The sequence below is a fragment of the Carassius auratus genome, chromosome 8 (genome assembly GCF_003368295.1).
Source record: "Carassius auratus strain Wakin chromosome 8, ASM336829v1, whole genome shotgun sequence".
NCBI lineage: Eukaryota > Metazoa > Chordata > Actinopteri > Cypriniformes > Cyprinidae > Carassius > Carassius auratus.
This window is the reverse complement of record NC_039250.1, coordinates 20,999,120-21,016,466: the sequence shown is the minus strand read 5'-3', so window position 1 is coordinate 21,016,466 and position 17,347 is coordinate 20,999,120. Positions and strand designations below refer to the sequence as shown.

At 36.5% G+C, this 17,347-nt stretch overlaps 1 protein-coding gene and 1 pseudogene across 1 annotated transcript; one reads left to right on the top strand and one right to left on the bottom strand.

Moving 5' to 3' along the window:
• Positions 1–4,573, top strand: part of LOC113106817 (guanine nucleotide-binding protein G(t) subunit alpha-2-like) — a 4,818-nt pseudogene extending 245 nt beyond the window's left edge.
• A 147-nt stretch (positions 4,574–4,720) lies between these two features.
• Positions 4,721–16,857, bottom strand: LOC113107576 (guanine nucleotide-binding protein G(k) subunit alpha). Its single transcript, XM_026270187.1, has 9 exons — positions 16,189–16,857; positions 12,185–12,227; positions 10,885–11,026; positions 10,119–10,276; positions 8,713–8,841; positions 8,516–8,645; positions 7,874–8,027; positions 6,188–6,386; positions 4,721–5,966 (listed from the first exon to the last, which is right to left on the bottom strand). The coding sequence occupies exons 1-8, from the start codon at positions 16,304–16,306 to the stop codon at positions 6,196–6,198; spliced, it is 1,065 nt and encodes a 354-aa protein (XP_026125972.1). The 5' UTR covers positions 16,307–16,857; the 3' UTR covers positions 4,721–5,966; positions 6,188–6,195.
• Between the last annotated feature and the right edge of the window lie 490 nt (positions 16,858–17,347).

Below are 17,347 nucleotides of genomic sequence, written 5' to 3'. Positions count from 1 at the left end.
TTAATCAAAACACTCTGTTGTTCCCCCCAAGAATTCTCCATCAAGGTGGTTATACAAAAGAAGAACAAATGGAGTTTCGATCTATTATTTTTGGCAACATCCTGCAATCTGCTCTGGCCATCATCAGAGGCATGGAGATGTTGGACATCAACTATGGGTCACCAGCAGCACAGGTCTGGCAAAACATCTCTGAAACAAAAAAAGACCAATGATTAGTGCCTAGACATTCACATGCCAACAAAACGCAAACACATGAAACACAACAACATGCACAATTTTGACATGAAAATAAAATTCACCCTTTCCTTTCCTTTTTTTTTTTTACATTTTTAAAAATTAAACATTATGCATGGATGAACTGTTCACAATCTACACTCTCTAGAAAAAAAGGTACAAAAGTTTGCACCCTTCCTTACCTTTAAAGGGTGTACTGTATATTAGTGGCTAATCGAAATCGACAGACTTTTTTTCTGCTGATACCAGATTTCTTCAATCATTTACTGTAGATCGCTTAAACCCTGCCCCTGCAAACTCTACATCTTAAAATCAATTCAACAACTGATGCATAGAACCAAGTCTTTGGTTCTACTTTTTTTAAAATTTTCGATAATCCATTACACTTGGATTTATGTCACAGTTAGGAAGAAAAGATATGTTGCTACTTCCTTTTTTTAGCATGACTAATTAAATAATAGAAAGAAATAATAACTCACTGCATGATGGCTAACAGTGCCCCATTTCTTTGTCTCATGCAGGAGGATGGTCAGAAGCTCCAGAACCTGTCTGACTCCATTGAGGAGGGCTCCATGCCTCCAGAGCTGGCAGACGTCATCAAGAGGCTATGGAAGGATTCTGGTGTGCAGGCCTCATTTGACAGAGCTGCTGAGTACCAGCTGAACGACTCTGCTGGATAGTGAGTACAACACTCAACAGGGACAGCAAAACCTACAGTTCATTGGCACCTGAGGATGTGGTTACATTGGGCATAATTCCTTTGTGTTATGGGAATGCAGTACACCAGGGCTTAGAACTTCTGGAGGGTCGCAGTCCTGAAGAGTTTAGTTCAAACCCTGCTTCAACAAACATGCCTTTAGTTTACAAATAATCCTGAAGGCTTGATTTTCTGATCAGGTATGTTTAATTAAGCTTGAAGCCTAAACTGACCCCCCTACAGTACAGAGTTGTTATGCTTTGGAGATTTTCAGGACTTTCGCAAATGGACAGTTAAGGTGTGTCTGTAAATGTATGGCTTATCTCCAACAGCTACTTGAGCGAAATGGACAGAATCTGCAAACCTGACTACCTCCCCACTGAGCAGGATGTGCTGAGATCTCGAGTCAAGACTACTGGTATCATTGAGGAACAGTTCTCCCTGCAAAGAGCTCCACTTCAGGTGTGTCTTACATGGCTAATGTTATTGAATCAACTGTTATGCATACTCTATATGTTAAAAAACTGATATCCACAAAAATTGCTAGTGTAAAGAAACCCAAGAAGACCTAAAACTTGTCACTGTCCATGTGAGAGATTCAGGTTCTTGTGTAACTAGAGTAAAAAGAACCAGGATTTTGAATAAACCGTTTCATGGTTTTTCACTGGGCTGCAGGATGTTTGATGTGGGTGGCCAGAGGTCAGAGAGGAAGAAATGGATTCATTGTTTCGAAGGAGTGACTTGCATCATCTTCTGTGGAGCCCTGAGTGCTTATGACATGGTGTTGGTAGAAGATGATGAAGTGGTAAGTGCTCATCTTTAACCTTTAACATCTATGGAATCTTTTGATTGAACAAGATTCTTTATAGAGGAATAAGGTTCTTTTGAGTTTTTCTTAACATGTTCTTCACACTAAGAAAAATGGTTCTTTTAAAAATTGCTCACTGAAACATTCTTTGTGGAACCACAAATTGTTCTTCAATGGCATTGCAGAGTGGGAGAGCAGTCCTTACACATCTTTTAATCAGCAAAGAACAAATATCACAGAGACCAATCGATGGACTTGATGCTGCTCTATTAAGCATTACCAGTGCATCTCAACTTATAACCGTTTTCTTATTTTCCACGTTTCCCCCAGAACCGCATGCATGAGAGTCTCCATCTCTTCAACAGTATCTGCAACCACAGGTTCTTCGCCACAACTTCCATTGTGCTTTTCCTCAACAAGAAAGATCTTTTCCAGGAGAAGATCAAGAAAGTCCACCTGAGTATCTGTTTTCCTGACTATGATGGTGAGTGAGGTCTCGATAAAAATAAACACACCACCGTTAAACTGTAATTTAATTTAAGTTGGTAATCTTGATTTGCCCTTGCTGTAGCTCTCCTTGGCACATTCATGAGACAAATGAATAATTGTTTTGAATATTTCATTTTTTAATAAACTCAATGAACTATTCAACTGTTCACAATGGGTACCAGTGCATAATGAATCATGATTTAAATTCAGTATGCTTCTGGTGTGGCTCCCTACGGCTGGTATGGATCTTTTATTTTGCTTTTGCATTGTGTAACTTGTCAATCACATCATTATACTGAAATAGTCATCAGAATATTCTTCAGAAATTCCTCTCAACAGAAGATAAATAAAGTAAATAGTAAATAAATTAAATGATTAGTAAATAAGAAGTAAATAAATGAAATGATTTTTCATCTTCAACAGTATGACCATCATACCTCATAGCAAACACTTGGTGGTAATGGAACTGTAAATACAAATGTACAACAGTCTTAACAATATGCCTAGCAAATATGATGCTGAATATCCTGATTTTACAGGTCCAAACACATATGAAGACGCCAGCAACTACATCAAGACTCAATTTCAAGATCTGAACATGAAGAAGGGAGTGAAGGAGATCTATGCACACATGACCTGTGCCACGGACACAAAGAACGTCGAGATCGTGTTCAACGCTGTGACAGATATTATCATAAAAGAAAACCTTAAGGACTGCGGTCTCTTCTAAACACAATCTACTTTTTCAAAGGTATGTTCCCTAAAATTGCAAAGCAGATTCTTACTCCATCTACACTGGATGCAAACGAAACATTATATAAGTAAATAACTCCCATCACTTCAGTAGTAGTAGTTTTTTTATTATCTATACTTCTAACATCAGCATGGTCCATGGTAGTAAACATATTTAGATGGCATAACACTTCCAGACTTCCAGTGCAGATGGATTTCAGAGTGTTCTATAAAATAATTTCAACAATAATTTTTTTAATAATTGACTTTAAAACATTTCTTTTCAGATCTTTCTGCCTATCCCCACCAGCACGATTGGATTTACTCTGGCGAAGTTGCTACAGTAACAAAAGAATATCCACAGTGGCACAAAGGTGAACTCTACAGCAAGCAGTCAAGTGTGGTCAGTGGATCCCCGGCCAAAAAAACAACCTCAAAAACTTAACCAACCCTCAGAGACTAGATCCAGATTAGACTAATGGACTCTGCCCTGTCAAACCACTAGTAGAGACGAGAGAAGGATTACCAAAGAAAGGGGACTTTTGATGCTATGAGTTATTGATGCTTGTGGAGAAGCTTCCTCTCAATGTGTTTAATGTTAAACCTTATAGAGGTTTCACTGTTAGATGTTTTTTTTTTTCTCCATTCATTTCCAGAAAAAGAAAAGTAAATATAATGCAATTAAATGATGCTGTATCAAAGAAACTGAAGTGGGGCCCTATCAGATCCCTTGGTAGCAATTAGAAACATTCTTATATGTACAGCATCTGGTTTCCTTTTGAGAGATTCAAACTTTTGTTTGAAGTCTGCCAGCTCACACAATATATGAAAGACGTTTCTTTTTCAGCCCCAAATACAGTAGGGCAGTATGTTTTGTAAATAAGAGTAGGAAAAAAGATTCTATATAAAATGTATATGGAGACATACATCTATATATTTATGATACAGTGTTACAGTAACAAGTGAAAATTCTAGAATGGCACGTTGCTTTGTTTAAAACCAGAGTTATGAATTCGTGGAGATGTTCTGGAATGTTAATGTAGGCACATGAAATAAAGACTTGCATCAATTTCACTGGTTGCTGGTGTTGAATTACTATCGTGTGCTGCAAATGGCTGGCTATTAGTGCTACTGTAATTGTGCACCTTCTCAAAACACTGACCTTAAATTGTTTTAATTGGGATTTTAAAACACAGACCCTTGGTATCAGAGCTAATTTTGAATGAACCAGAGTACAAAACACTCTTTTTGCTAAGAGTATTATATTATCAAAAAGAGGTGTCTTCATGACAGCAGAAATGAGTAGTAAAGATATTGAAAAATTGTGAGACTACACATATATACATATTTAGAGTCACAGGCACCTTCAGAGAAACAACTGGAATAGTAGGATATAAAAGATCCAAAAATGGCAATTACACATTTGAAGAATTAGATCAGATAAAAAGTCTCATTAAAACAAGACAAATGAAATACGTTTTGGTATGATTATTAGTCAGAATTATTAATAATAATGCAATAATAATGCAATTATTATTAGTCCAACTTCCTCGTTGGACTAAAATTAAAAGATTATTTTCAACCCAAGTGTTGTAGATCTTTTTCTGATCATTTTTATGCATATACTATGTGTTTCCTTAAACAAAGGTAATTTGATAATATATGAATTTTCTCAAAACTGTAGCAATTGTTGACATTATACTTTGGAGAGTTACATATGATTAGACAAGTGCATAAAACAAAACAGATTTTAAATAATACTCAATAAAAGTTGTTTTATTATTATTAAACAAACCAGGTTATTAGCATATTAGTGATTCAGTGCTCTCATTAAAGTTAGTTGTTCATTTGCACTTTCATGTTTCGAATAGCTGAAATAGTTAAATAAAATAATGCACAGTAATATAGAAAAGAAATCACAGGTTGATGCATAAATCCAGACCGAGTTCATGAATGTACCGGAAATGGAATACCATACTTTTTACATAATATATGGATAATATCTTTCTTGCACATGCAGCTAACTCTGGCTGTTTGGTATGTTCTGGAAGCAACATCTGACTTGATGTCAACACTTGTCATATTAAATACAGGTATTAAAAACCAGATCACATCGTGTCAGTTTGCTTAAAAATACTGAAATCCACAGGATTAAACAAAAGCACATCAAACAAGTCTTGTCAAATCTGTACTCCATCAAAAATGCAAATCTGGCCATCGTGTTCTGTTTTCGTGGCATTTGTTCCCATGTGGTCTTGACCATACAGAGAGTCATTGTTTCTGAACCATTCAGAGATGTATCTGTGAGAAAAACTTTTGTTCACACCTTTACTGGGATACTTTTTAGAAATACCATCATAGTGAGTTACCGTATATAAAGTGTTATATAAAGTGATCCATGTTTGATGAGTGAAAAAATAAACAGTGTACAGTTGCTGTGTGACTGAGCTGTCAATTACTAAAGGTATGACAATAATATAACACAATATAAACCAATAATTCTTAAGTATGAAGTGTGCAAACTTGAAAATGTATAAGTTAGCTAAGTAATTGCTATGAAAAACCTGGCAAAATATTAACTTTCCCATAAGAACTGATCCATTGTTATTAAAAGCACTCAGATCATAATCTTGCTGTGTTAAAAAAAAGAAAAGAAAAAAAAGATATTTGATTCAACTGAGGTTAGTTTGTTGACACATATTACTGTATATTGTGGATTATGATCTATGCATAGTGGTTTTATGTAATACCTACAGAGGATTCAAAAAATGAACAGAATGAAGCTGTATTGGCAATAAAATAATGACTACAAGGAAGTGGCAAAGATATAATGTCCATAACAGATTGTCATTAAGAATGATATGGGAACAAAATGTCCACGGGCATAGGTACTGCATTTAGCGTGAAGAGTGCATGCAGTGGGGAGGAAGTCTCTCTCGCTTATTCACCAACAGAGGAAACTGACAAAACCAGGAACACCCAGTCACTGAAACCTTCCACGAATAACTGTAAATAAAAAAACATGTCTTATTAATAATGATAAAATATATGAAACACATGTCAATGGACCACATTTCATGCTTTTACAATTACCAGGGGTCTTTGGGTTTCAATATGTATGCTTTTATATTCTACATTTAGAAAAAAAAACAAGTACATTGTGAAAACACTCCACTGAGTTCCTCATATTCTCTTCTGGAGGCCCTTTTCTCTTTCGCTGCACTTACCTTCTGCTTCAATAGAGGCCACACTCTATGAGGTTATTCTTGATAATGACATCAGTGACCGCGTCAAACACAAACTGTACGTTCTTTGTGTCCGTGGCACAAGTGAAGTGTGTGTAGATCTCCTTTGTGTCCTTTCTTCGGTTCAGATCCTCAAACTGGCACTGGATGTATGCTGCGGCCTCCTCATATGTGCTGGTTCCTGAATGTCAGACAACAGAGATGAGTGTAAGATTTGTGTGATTTCCATAACCGTTCAAAAGCTTGGTGTAAAATATATTTATTTATTTTACTTTTATTCAGCATGGAGGCACTGAATTGTGAAAAAGTGACAGAAAAAAGAATTTTAAATGATTACATAAGAGTTCTACTTTAAATAAATGCTGTTCTTTTTTAACTTTTTATTACTAAACTAAGTTTTTTCAGCATTGAAATGTCTTTTGACCAGAATATTAGAATGATTTCTGAAGGATCATGTTGCACTTAAGACTGGAGTAATAACCGCTGAAAATTCAATTTTACTATCACAGAAATAAATTAATTACATCCTAAAATACATTTCAAATAGAAAGAGTACTTACTCCAGCAACTTTTTAAGTGGGGATATGCAACGCTATCTCACGGCCAATTTGTACGTATTTTACGAGGTGGCTTATTCGTACGAATTTGTACGACCTCACTCGTACGATTTTATACGATTTGTCTAATGGTTAGGTTTAGGGGAGGGGTTAAGTGTAGGTCATTCATACAAATTCATACGAATTGTGCAACTCGTAAAATACGTACGATTTGGCAACAATCGTATGAATTTCTACGAGTGTGGTCGTACGAATTCGTACGAATTCGTAAGAATAAGCCACCTTGTGAAAAATGTACGAATTACCGTGAGATCGGGTTGGGATATGGAGAATAAACAAGACATTGCACGAGACATAACACGATTATTCAGGGCGCAGAATAAAAATACTCTGTTATTTTTGGAGGAGTATATTAAAGCATCTCAGTGATTCAAGGTTTGAAAAACAACAGTTATTCATCATTCTGAAAAATTAAGTGAGGCAAAAGTTTCTGCTAATGGTCCAGTCCATTGGCAAAATAAACTGTGCCACTTTTCATACATGAATGATTTCAATGAAATACATTGAGGACAAACCAAGATCTGTTAATGTAAAATATAAAGACTGAGAGAGCCATTAAAACATCTTTCTCCCAGCCATGAAGGATAATGACTAGCAGACAAAAAACAGAGGTTTTTCCACAGTGCTTAGACGATGAATAGCTCCGCTGCTCTGATAGGCTGTTCAAACTCAACCTCACATAGTCCCTACTTCATTTTATAACTTTTTATAAACAAGCAATAACTCATGCACTCTGCCTTTTGCCCTAAAGGCTGTACCAATATAATGATGCTCGCTCAAGTAGAAATACGACTTACTGATTATCTGCAGATCCACCTAATTTTAGACATAATTCAAATAGGTCATGTTTTCCAGGACTGAAACCCAAAACAGATCAAGCTATCAGGAATAATACAAGTATTGTTGAATATAGCCTACTGTCCTGAAACAACCTTCTTCCTGACCATGCATCATCATTCACAAGTTTAAGTGCAAAATATTAATGTACTGTATGTATGTATGTTATTTAAACCACTAAATATCCTTTCACTCATAAAGACAATGTTCTCACCAGAGTATTCTGGGTAGCATATCGTAAGTGGACTCCTTTTGATCTTCTCCTCGAACAGATCCTTCTTGTTGAGGAAGAGAATGATGGATGTGTCTGTGAACCATTTGTTATTGCAGATGCTGTCAAAAAGCTTCATGCTCTCATGCATACGGTTCTGTGGACACATCGAGATCACCACATGACTAATGTTCACATTTGCTCGGACGTTGCTTGGTTTGACAAGTGAGAGCTGAGATTTTCAAAAAGTACATATGAAAAAAATTTTATAAACACAGTGCCGCAATAGAATCAAGGGTAATGTAACATTGTGCATATTGAATCGACGGAAAATCAATATGCAACCTCAAATCATCCTTGTAAGGAAAAACAGTCAGTGTATTTTAAGAAATTAGGTCTCATGAGGAAACTATGCGCCCTTTCCAGGAGCTATGAGGAAATCACTTTAACACAACCAGGACAAATGGAACATCCCCTGTGAAATACTGAGATCTGGAAGTAGCTTTTCGCAGTGATTATAATGCTTGACTATATTTTCATTAACCCATCATATCAAATGAATTGGCCCTATAGTCTATTACGGACTAGTGTGCCATTCTGATTTAGTTTTATAGGGCTCACTTCAGGATGATGATGGAAACTCACCATCTCTTCATCCTCAGCCAGCACCAGGTCATAGTCGCTGAGTGCCACACAGAAGATAATAGCAGTGACGCCTTCAAAACAATGGATCCATTTCTTCCGTTCTGAACGCTGGCCACCAACATCAAACATCCTGTGCAGACACAAGCAGTTTACAGTGATCAGGAAGGAAGAAAAGAGAGAGAGAGAAAGGTACTTACTTGAAGTAGAGCTCTTTGAAGGTGAAGTGTGTTTCTACAATGCCAGTGGTCTTGACTCGGGTCCTCAGCACATCTTGTTGAGTGGGCATGTAGGTGGGCTGGGATATCCTATCCAGATCGTTCAGATAGCTGGACAAGAGACAAAGCATACTCAGCATTTGTATTGAAACCATTTTAAAAACAACACTGAAAATGCCAGGATGATTTAAAGAGCATTTAGAAGAACATAAAAAAAAAAAAAATCAAATCACCAAATCAAAACCTGTTTATTTTGTCTTCGTTTTCTTTGGGAGTACCACATTATCACGCAGTGTCGATTACATAAAAAGTCTCATTAGTTGGATGGAACACATTTAAAAAGGTTGCACCTGTTCTGAGATCTGCGTGCATATTTAATATATTTGTATATGTTTTTTGGAGCAACACCCCTTTTTTATGAATTTAACAGAAGACATAATATAAAAACATAAACTGCCATTCAAAAGTGTGGGGTCGGAACAATTTTAAAAATGTTTTTGAAAGAAGTTTCTTATGCTCACATATGGAGTGTATCTTTTCTGCTAATACTGTAGGAATAACAAATGATTATGGTGGTGGATCTTTCATATTCAGGAAACCCCAAAAAATCCTGTGAATCTTGAGTGCTTCAAAACTCATTTGAAGAAGGCTCTCTATTCTTTTGCATATAACTGTCCTTAGATGCACTGAAATGGATAGTGATGTGTTGTGTTTTATTGTGTTAAAAAAAGCATTTTGGCTGTGCAAAGCACCTTTTTTAAATGCACTATAGAAATAAACAGTAATTGACTGATTGGTGGGGGGGGGCAAAAATGAGAATCACTGCAATACAGGCCTGATGTTCCCAAAAGCATTGCTGATACATACTGTATATATGTTTCCATTACAACAACCCACCCTTCTGATTTCACTAGAACACTGGAGCACAAGGCTTTTCTCTCGATAGAAGATTCAGCTCTATAGTTCCACTGCATGAAAAGCATGAGTTCACTGAGAGGAAAGAACTTCGCTCTTGATTATTATCACTGGAAACATTCTTAGTGGCTAAAAACAGAGTGCAAGAATGACTGGAAAACATGGAAAAATCTGAGGGAAAAAAGTGGTACAATTCAGAAAGCCACAAATTTCCCCGTAGTCAATGAGTTGGAATCTACCAGGTAAGAAATGCTGAACAAGTTTGCACTAGCTAGATGGATTTCGATCAGCTGTACACTGTGCCTCGACCTGAATCATTTCCATTTAGGAAACCAAAAACTAATTTCTTGTTAATCAATCACTTCAAACAAAAGCATGATTCTCTGGAGACAAATTATTATACAATAAACCAAATGTAATATGGGTAAAAATAACATCTGCTAAAGTTAAACCAAAAACTCAAGTGCACTTACTAGGCTGCTGAATCATTGAGCTGATACTCTCGTGATCTGACGAAACACGTCTGCACTCCTTCGTCCTTCCACAGCCGACGGATAACCCCAGAGAGCTCGGGGGTCATGACTCCTTCCTCTGCAGTGCCGGCGAGCACAAAGAGCTGCCGAGCATCGTCCTGATGTTAAACAGAACACCATTAGAAGATCGATTCAAATATACCTCACAAGTTCATGACTGAAGCTACACTAGCTGTGCTCGATCTTTATTTTTGTGTGGTAGCAGTTAGAAATAAAAACGTTACATTTATAGTCAATATATTTATATATTTTGTTGTACTCAATTCAGGTATAATTTATTTTTTGAACTGAAAAAAATATATATTTATTGTTTCCATCAAAAATGTTTTCTCCATGACATTTCTCATAAACTTTTTTTATTTCTAACATTTGTGGGTAAATAATGCTATTTATTTGTATGCATATAGCTGAATATAATATTATTCTTTCATGTTAATTTGGTGAAAAACATTGTGGGAAAACATCACTGGATTCATAGTGTATTTAGAAATGGTGACCAATTATGGTGGTACATAGCGTCGTGATTTTATAAATGATCCAAAATACTTTTGTCTTGGGAAGGCTGAAAAAATAAACATTTTTCCAAGTACTAAACTCTTTATGGGTAGACCAGAGGGGGAATAATTTTATAAGCAACAATGTACTCAAATTCCAGCACTACACAGTCTAGACGAAAAAAAAAAATGTTTTTATCTATTTATCTTACCGCTCTTGCTGGATCCCCAAAGTCGATCTTTAAGCGGCCCATGGCCCTGATAATGGCAATGATGGACTGAATAGTGTTGCTATAAACCACGACTTTATACTGTTTGCACTCCTCATCTGAGTAGCCATCTTCATGGATGATCCTTAAGTAAAACAAATAAGATAATGCATCTACTGTACTGCACATCAAACGAAACAATTAAATCAATAAGATCTAATTATAACTGCAAGTAATATTCCCTCTAAGCCGTGTGCACAGGCGGCCTTCATGATGAATTCTAATGGTGGTGCTGCACAAACTAAAAAATGTATTACGTACAATGATTTTATATTTGATGACAATTACTTACATCTAATTTTTATATATGTTCTATTCATTAATTATGAAGAGTTTATTTGTAAAATAAATAAAAATAAAAATAATAATAATAATTTTCATAAATCATGTTTTTTATTGTGTTAGCAGATTTATTTAGGTATTTTTATGTAATCAAAATGATCCATCTGTAGTTTCATTGATTTAAATTGGAATACAGAATAAAAAAATTATAAAAACATTTTTAAAATCTGTTTTTGCAAATGAACTCTTCATATGTATATATATATACAGGTACATATATATACATACATACAAATATTTCTGTGTGTGTGTGTGTATATATATATACAGCGTGTGTGTGTGTGTGTATACACTTACCGGCCACTTTATTAGGTACACCTGTTTAATTGCTTGGTAACACAAATTGCTAATCAAACCAAGCATCAGATTGGGGAAGAGAGGGGATTGTAAGTGACTTTGAACGTGGAGTCATAGTGTATTTCACTATGACTGGTTGTTTATGCCAGATGGGCTGGTCTGAGTATTTCTAAATCTGCTGATCTACTGGGATTTTCATCACAGCCATCTCTATTATAATTATTATATTATACATATTTTTTTTATTATAATCATATAATAATTACATTTTTATGCTGTCAAAATTAATGTTAACTCTCTCTCTCTCTCTCTCTCTATATATATATATATATAATTATTAACCAAAATTTGACTGTATATATTTATAATGCATATGCATATGCATGTATATATATATATATATATATATATATATATATATATATATATATATATATATATATTATTCAAACATAATTATATTCAATGTAACTCTTTAATCATTATACTGTATATCATGGTGGCCGAGTGAGAACACTAGAGGGAACATTGACTACCAGTATCAATCTTGCATATCAGCATAAAGATAATTAAAAGATTTAAAAAAAAAAATCAAAACACTCACTTCATTTGCTTAACTATTGTGCTCTTCCCTGATTCCCCAGCACCTAAAAGAGCACAAACAACACAGAACGTAGCTGATGAGGTTGATATGGCAAATCGATAAATGCAGTTTATTCGCCTGACCCCAAACATCACAAGCTCAGGAGAAGGTCTGCATGAGATGAATAGAAGCTTTCAACCTCTGCCTCCCACATCACAAGCCCAGCATGAGCTGCAGAACGAGCTCTCTATTTCGGGTTGTGCTTGCCATACGGTGAGATTCAGTGCCCTGAAGATGAAAGGTCTGTGTGATGTTAGTTCCCCCAGCTCAAGTGTTTGTGAGGACAGCGGGAGCTACGATAGGTGAACTTTTTTTAACCAAGTCAAATGACTCATTTAATTGGCTTATTAACTAACACACCAGAAAGAGATGTTTGTACAAACATCAGCAAACAGGCCAGTGGACACATGGCGTGTACGTAATCCAATGCTTTACTTCACAGCTAACAAGTAAAATGAATATTAGTGTAGTTTACATAACACTTTACATTAATATGCTGTTTAGCAGGTAATGCATTACATTTTTAGCATGTCTTGGATATGGAGTAACCTACAAATCACTTTTACATACCTACATTTTTGTATTGAAATGAATATGACTTGAATAAAAAACCTCCTTTGGCTTTCTGGTCAAAAAAAAATTCAGTCCAATTACAGTTGGTCAAATGTTCAATCTTCAGGATCATTTGTGCCGGCGGTTACATGCAGCAAATCTACTGTGGGACGCATTAAGAGTTAGATCAATAATGTCTGCTTCTGAGGTGTGGCTTGCTGCCATATTAGCCCAAATTATAGCATGGTGAAGGAATAACTGTGGGTCTTGGGGGGTAGAGGATCATGTGGAAAATTTCTTCTGAGAGTCTTGAACCGCAGGCATTCTGCAGCTGAGAGCGAGACGGCCAAAACGTCCTGCCACGTCTGATGAGGAATTGACACAAGTAAAAGGTCAATGAGTTACCAATGGCTGAACCAAACAAAGTTTTCATGAAAATCAGTTCTGGGATTGCCAAACAGATTGAGAACACACAAACCTATTGACCTTTCCACCAGTGTACAGGTAAGCAAACCGGATGTGGGTTTGCATTTTTTTAAAGGAGTAGTTCACCCCCCCCAAAAAGTTGAACCAGTTCAGTTTGTGCATGAAACATTACATGGGAAGTTCTCCCAAAAATTTAGATTCTATTTCCTCATCTTCAAGTTGACTTAAACCTGTATTAGTTTATTTCTTATGTTAAATACAAAAGAATATATTTTGAAGAATACAAGGCAACCAAACAGTTGCTGGTTCCTGTTGACTTCCATGGTACTTAAAAAGAAAGTCAATGGGGATCTGTTTGGTTACCCACATTCTTCAAAATATCTTCTTTTAGGTTATTGAGAAATTTGTTGAGTTTTGAAACAACTTCAGGGTGAGTAAATGATGACAAAATGTTCATTTTTGTATGAACTGGATAAAATGATTCACTGAAGACACACATTTGGCATTTGACACGGTTAGTTCTTTCATTAACATACTGTAAAATCAGCAATGGAAAACAATAGACATGGATTTTTCATCTTCAGATCAAATATGTATACAAAGTGCATTATGTATTATTGCAGAACTGTTAAAAACTGGAAAATGTGTTTCAAAGTAAAATAAACAAGCAACGGGAATGAATTAATGAATTGATTAATGAATTAATGAATTTTAGGATCACATTTTTAAGTTCTCACTGATTTGGGATCAGCCAAAGTAAATGTATTCATTCATTTCACACAAACTGGATCCCAGATCAAAGGTTCCACACTTTTCCCTGATAACCACAGCTCTGTATTTACAGTCACTTCAGCGAGAGCCGCACACGGTCTGGATGCCAACCGAGAATAATGTCTTGCACTGGTTCTGTGCGGCACAGCCACAAAATCTCCACATACACATCTGTGAACGTTTGAATAGGTATGTTGTAAATGTCTTACTCCTGCTGTAATTATACAGTTAGCTGCAGTGGCATGTGCAGTGTGGTTAAAATGGCCGCTATTATCAACCCCAGCTGAGCAGAGCCGTTCTTTATGATTTATATCTTTTTTATGTAGCTATTTATTTTCAATAGTGCAGGTTTACACTGAGCAGTAAACTGACCCTTGAGGACAAACCCCCTACCGAGCAATATCCTCATGTGGGATAATCATGGAGTTATCAAAAACGGAAACTAATTTTACATTGAGAAATCATCCCTCAGCTGACAGGCAAAACGTTTTTTTCAGAAACATTCAAATAAAAAATGTTCATTTATTTTATTTTTGGGGGGTGGAGTACCCCTTTAAACAGCCCACTTGTATTGCAGCTCAGCCAGAAGTAAATAGTAGAGTCATCTCATCAAAGCCTCATGCATCTGAATCTGCTGATGTCAGGAGAATCACAGAGAACACAAAGGAAAAGCCACAAGTGAGTTTCCACAGTGTGATTAAGCTCAGAGCTCATTGTGCAATGCTAATTACAACTCATCCATAGTCAACTCTGCTAGACAGTTGCAATCCTCTTGCCTACAGGGACGTAGCCATGCTGTCTAATCTTGCCAGCAGTATTAAAACAACAAGATCGTATAAAAAGAATCAGTAATTCAGGATGACTCGCTAGTTCACTGTGAGCACTCAGGCTACAGAAGTTGGTCTTCGTCCAGCTGTAACCTCAGAAGTCGCCGTCCTCGGACAGTTCTTTCAGAGCAGCTTTTATTTATGAACTGCATTCTGTTTAATGAAGCGTGTAATATTCGGCTCATTGAAATGCTCGCCCCACTTCCAGCATACCGTGGGTTTCCACATCCAGAGTAAAAAGCCAAACCCCCCTCCACCCCCCAACAAGACCCAATGCACGATTTAAATGCAAAGAAGGGAAGGGTTTCATGACTTCATTAAAAAAAGACTAAAAGTAGTTTTTTTACGCACACAAATGTTGATCCACTGACAGGAATGCTGTCTTGGATATCCAAGTCTAATCTGTCTGAAACATTACATAAGAATTTGACAACATCACCAACAGACAAAGTTGCTGATCATAACTTAGATTGTGTAATCTACCGCAATAGTTTTAACCTGTTTTGACAGAGAATCTGGACGTAGAGAAATATCACAGTCCTAAGGAATACAATCCCACACAGAAAACACAAATGTCATTCCATATTTGACCACTCCTTAACAAACCACAGTATGATTTACTCAGAGGAACCACCTCGCTGTCACAAGGCACTTTCTACTTTATGAGAATATTTATTTATGTTCATTAATTCAGCACTGTTTTCCAACGCAAACAGAAGCAATTAATACAACTAAATGGATCAAAACATTTATCAAGGGTGCCTCTGTCTCTAAAAATTGGTATGCTACCGACATAGGATCCACAAACCTAACAGACAGACAATACACCAGTATTTTATCCAAATCAGCTATTATCTCCTGCATTTTATCAAGCTTTGATAGCTGGAATACTGCCATAATCACACCATTGCTTTCCACTGTTTTGCTGTGAGTGTGTGAGTGTGTGGGTTTGCTTCTCATGTCACACAGAGCAGCCAAATGCTGCAGGTTAAATATGGTAATAAAATGTGATGCTCACTGGATGTTTTGCGACACTGGGGGAGGATTTCCAAGGGAAACATGTTTTGACAGCACACTGAGCCAAGACTAGTGCAAACAGAACACATTCTGAATCCACTTTATAATTTAGTCGACAGCTCTGAATAATGGTCAACAGGCTGTCGATCTTTGTTCTACACTAAAATATTTCAGCCTCTTACAGATGAATGCTTAAGTTTAATTGCCGCCTTAAATTTTAACATGACAATCTGCAATGACAAGTTCACTTTTTGGACTGAACAATCGACAAGCGCGAAAACGATGGTGAAAGAGAAAAAAACGACAGAAAAACAAAATAGCATGCATTTGCGTTTTTAAACACTGATATTAAGAAAGTCTAGTGTATCATACCGAGCAGCAGTAGTTTGACTTCTCTAGATGCTTTCTCTCCGTCCTCTCGCAGGTTTCGATCAATCATCTTACTCCTCTCCATCGCTGCTTTATCTTCAGCACTTAACGTGCAACCCATTTTGCTAAACGTTAATACAACGATTAATAAGAACCTTTGAAACTGGACGTTGTAAGTTAGTAATTTTCCTTCAGCTTGAAGAATAAAGAAGCCAAGGAGAGAAAAGGCGTTGGCAGGTTCGCACGAGATGATGCCAGCCTATGAAAACAGATACTTCATGACATTTTAAAAATGCGGTTCTGGTCACACCAAGTCTAAACGGGACCGCGATCCACCGAAACTACATTGACTGGGACAGAGCAAAGGATCCAAAACCAGGAACCCAGATGAACAATGTTTCCGTGACTAGAAAGTTTCCACTGCTGAGGCTTTGTAGTCTTCTGCAAACGCCAGTTTAATTTTTTTAACGCATAAACGGTATCCAAGACTGTCCAAAATATGTGGATCACAATTAGAGCTGTCAACGAATCGTTGTTTTTGAACGAGTCTTTGAAATGAACGAATCGTTCTCGTTCAGTTCCATGCACTGACTCGCATGTTTCTTTCGCTGAAGGCTCTCCCGTTTGAAGCGCGTGACTGACGTCGGAACCATCAAGAACTCGACCGCGGTTTGTGAGGAAGCAACGTTATTGGTTGGACCTACTGTACGAACACGCCCACTTCACCGGACGAGTCAGTTTGGAGTCTGAACGACAGTCGAGCGGCTCTTATCGAGACTGATTTGGTTTGTGAATAATTGAGCTGACACATCTCGTTCTTGAACGGAGATTTTTTATTAGTGTGTAAACTGATTAACGTCTATACAATTAAAATAGCCTACCGGAGTAGCGTTATTAAAACTGTTTTTGAAACAAATTGAAAAGACTTGAAAATATGGAAGATGTTAATATAAGCTTGTTTCGTTTTTAAACATTATTTTAAGCAATCGGTTAATTAATGATTCGCTGATAACCCACAAAAAATGCACTTGTCGCTACTTATGCTGCAGAATGAATCACTGAACGAATCAGTGAATCTTTTAACGGCATGATTCAAGATTCGACTCACCTGAAATTCGGACAAAATCGAATTTATGTATTTATTTATTTTATAAACCTTGTG